The following is a 3053-nucleotide window of genomic DNA, read 5'->3' as shown; positions in this document are numbered from 1 at the left end:
GATTGCCTCTCGAGGAGTTAATCAGGCAACAGCCAGAGTAGTGGCTTCCACTAAGTCAGGAAAATCACAAATACAGGAGAAAGGTAATTTTTCTTCAGTGCACAGGTGGATGACAAAAGCCCCTTTCCTTTCTTGAGAAGTAATTTTATAAGGGTGAGTGTTAAAAGGCCTCTGGCTCTCTCTGAATATAGTTACCTTTCATATTCATCCAGTGGCCTGTGGTCCGTTGGCACAGTTATGCTTGCCAGCTATGTGGCAAGAAATCTCAGCCAATTGAGGGTAGGGCTGGGGAGCGGCACCTTTTAACGAGAATAATAGTGAGATATTCCCCTACAGATAGCATGGACTTCTCTGACATGACACTAACACAGATCAAACGCCAAGAAATGGACTCTCAGGTAAAGTGGGCAATGTAATAGAGAAGGAAGAATGATTGGCCAATTGGAGAAGAGACAAGATGATAGTATAGGAAGGGGTCAGAAAAGGGCCTGGTGCTATGAAAAGTAATATCTTTCCTGCTAGGTCCGAGTCTTGGAACTGGAAAGCCAACTGCAGAAGGAACGCCAGCGCCTGGGTGAGCTCCGTAAGAAGCACTATGAGCTGGGAGGCGTAGCTGAGGGTTGGGATGAGAATGGTAAGTAAGGCCTGTTAAATGTCTCTCCAAATATGTGATTTACAAGCTCATGTATTGCATTTTGGGCTCCAGAAACTAGAGTTCATTTATTGCTTTAGCCACACGTTTTATTGTTCAGTTGCAATGCTTTAGCTGTTCTTGCAATTCTTACTTTCTCTGGTATTTTGGAAATTAAGAGGAAAAGGAACATCATTGGCATCTGTCCCTTAATTCTTTGAACTAGAACACTTTGAGATGACACAGTGGTTCAGAAGTAATTCATTCCGATCTGATATATCTGTAAGTCCAAGGAATAAGTTAACGGGAATGGGGACTGCGTCTTTGAACTTGGCCTATAAATGAAATAAAATAAGACCTTTTATTTGTGTACACTATGGCTGGGGATAACTGAAGTAGATTGTGACTCAATGCTAAGATTCTTTACCCACATAAACAAAGACAATGATTTCAGGACTACAGTCCTGAATAAGGTCTTCCATGGGAAGCTGTACAAGTCACGCCCTTATAATTGCACCTTTCAGGTTTGTAATCCTTCCATAAATATTTCAATTGCCTTAGCTCACAAAGAGAGTTGAAACCTGTGTGAAGATTTGCCCCCTTTCTGATAGAACTGAAATAATAATTGTTCCTCTTGTTCTTCAGGTGCAGATTAGGATCTCTGAGAAAGCAGCCAGAGAAGACCCTTCAGTTGGTGTGATTACTTCTGAATATGAATGATGAACTCATTTGAATATACCACAAAGCCTGTGCTCATCAACAATGCATTCATACTTGGGGCTGGCCCTGCAGGGTTCTCTGTTGACTAAGAAGAGAGCAGCAAAGCTTTAGGGGAGAAAAATAGTTTCCTAGCCACAACAGCATCCATAGCACTGCCCTGCCATAGCCATAAAACACAAATCCTGCATTCATCTGTGTGTTACAGCATTTCTGCAGAGTTGGATTTCCTCTTCCCAGGTCACTTCCTTATTTTGCACAGCCTTTGATTTGTTAACTTTGGCTCTATACCAGACCAGGGACAGTGCTGATCTTGCTGCCCATTCTCTTTGCTTGCCTTTTCTCAGACCCAGGATGGTGGCAGGATGATGGTTAAAAGTCTGAGTCTACCCAGACCGATAGATAAAGGTACCCATCTCTCTGAGGGCCACTTTAGCCTCTACAGAAGAGGGGTTTATGTAGCCTGGTCTGCCACATCTCAGGAACTGCGATCTTTTCTGTTCTTATTCTGCTACCCCATCCTGCCTTGCTCCAACAAAGGGGAACCCTGCCCATTGCCTCAGAGTAGTTCACTGTGCTTTGAGCAGCAATAAACAACTGAGAATCTAGAAGTAGGAATTGCTAGTGGGGAAGGGAAGCTGAAGGGGCCCAAGGAACTGACTTTATATTTGACAGTTGTTAGGGGTACCAGCTGTTAGTCCACATACCAGCCAGTTGGCCTTTTGATCACCTGTACTCCATGAGCAAAGCAGAAGCTGCCTAGAGCCAGATGACCTCAGCACAGCTTGTTAGCTTTCCTTCAACCATCTAACAAATGACCAGTAGTACTAGGCAGCTGTGCCACCTGGAAGGTGAACTGGATTGTTTTATAGATGATGTGGTTTCCCACTGCCTTCTATACCACTGCCTTCCATGACAGCTGCCTCAGGCACCTCATGATCACTGTGAGACTCTAAGGAAAGAAAAAGCAGAAAAAAGAAGAATAAAAATGCTGTTGCCTATACATTGGATATTTCCTTTCGGTCTTGCTTTTGCTGTATAGAGAAGGGCCTGAGGACTAAGCTCTTCCACCAGCATCAGGCAAAATGTTATACCAAAGGAAGTCGTGAGTGAAGAACATCTGTAGTCTGGCATTAGGTTAGTAAAAGCTGTCTTAGTGGTTGTCAGATACAGAACATTTTATTTACTTCCATCATACTTGTGTGGACTAGTACTATTGTCAGCCAGACAACAGAAAAACATGAGCAGCAAAACCTATACTGTCTCCTAAGTGAAGCAAGACTGGTGAGGGAACAATCTAATCAAGTCTGCTCCATATCTCAGATGGGGCAATCGGCATGAAGCCATGTATCTTTCTGGTGTTTTGGGTAGGGCTGCTCTACTGATTTCTGCAAGTTGGCTGATGTATGTCAGACATAGGGTTGGGGGCCTTCAGGATGTGATCAAAGTAGAATAATCTGGCTAACTTGTGTTGCCTAAAATGTCTCTGAAGTGGTGCTTATGTTTAGCAGGTGCTGCCAAGGGACCTGGGTTTTTTTTTTGGAAGTTCAACATTAGAAGAAGCCATGAGAAGGCTACTGAGCCTAGTATCAGCTATTTTATGGAGACTAGAGGCTGTTTTGGCTTTGCCTTCAACTAGAGAAGCTCATAAATCTGGTTCCTGAATGAGCTGCCATGGCCTTTGGCATATCTAACTCTTTGCCAA

General features: G+C 43.5%; 1 protein-coding gene across 1 annotated transcript in view; it reads left to right on the top strand.

The window, feature by feature from the left end:
* Window positions 1–2311, top strand: part of HIP1 (huntingtin interacting protein 1) — a 26748-nt gene extending 24437 nt beyond the window's left edge. The window contains exons 25-28 of the mRNA XM_029283936.1: window positions 2–83; window positions 337–398; window positions 523–634; window positions 1277–2311. Of these exons, the coding sequence (XP_029139769.1) occupies window positions 2–83; window positions 337–398; window positions 523–634; window positions 1277–1287 (267 nt within the window). The 3' untranslated portion in view covers window positions 1288–2311. The remainder of the gene's footprint in view (window position 1; window positions 84–336; window positions 399–522; window positions 635–1276) is intronic.
* Window positions 2312–3053: the final 742 nt, after the last annotated feature.

The sequence above is a fragment of the Protobothrops mucrosquamatus genome, unplaced genomic scaffold, assembly GCF_001527695.2.
Source record: "Protobothrops mucrosquamatus isolate PMUCROS unplaced genomic scaffold, P.Mucros_1.0 scaffold286, whole genome shotgun sequence".
Taxonomy (NCBI): domain Eukaryota; kingdom Metazoa; phylum Chordata; class Lepidosauria; order Squamata; family Viperidae; genus Protobothrops; species Protobothrops mucrosquamatus.
The sequence above is the reverse complement of the archived record's forward strand: the minus strand, read 5'-3'. Positions and strand labels throughout refer to the sequence as shown.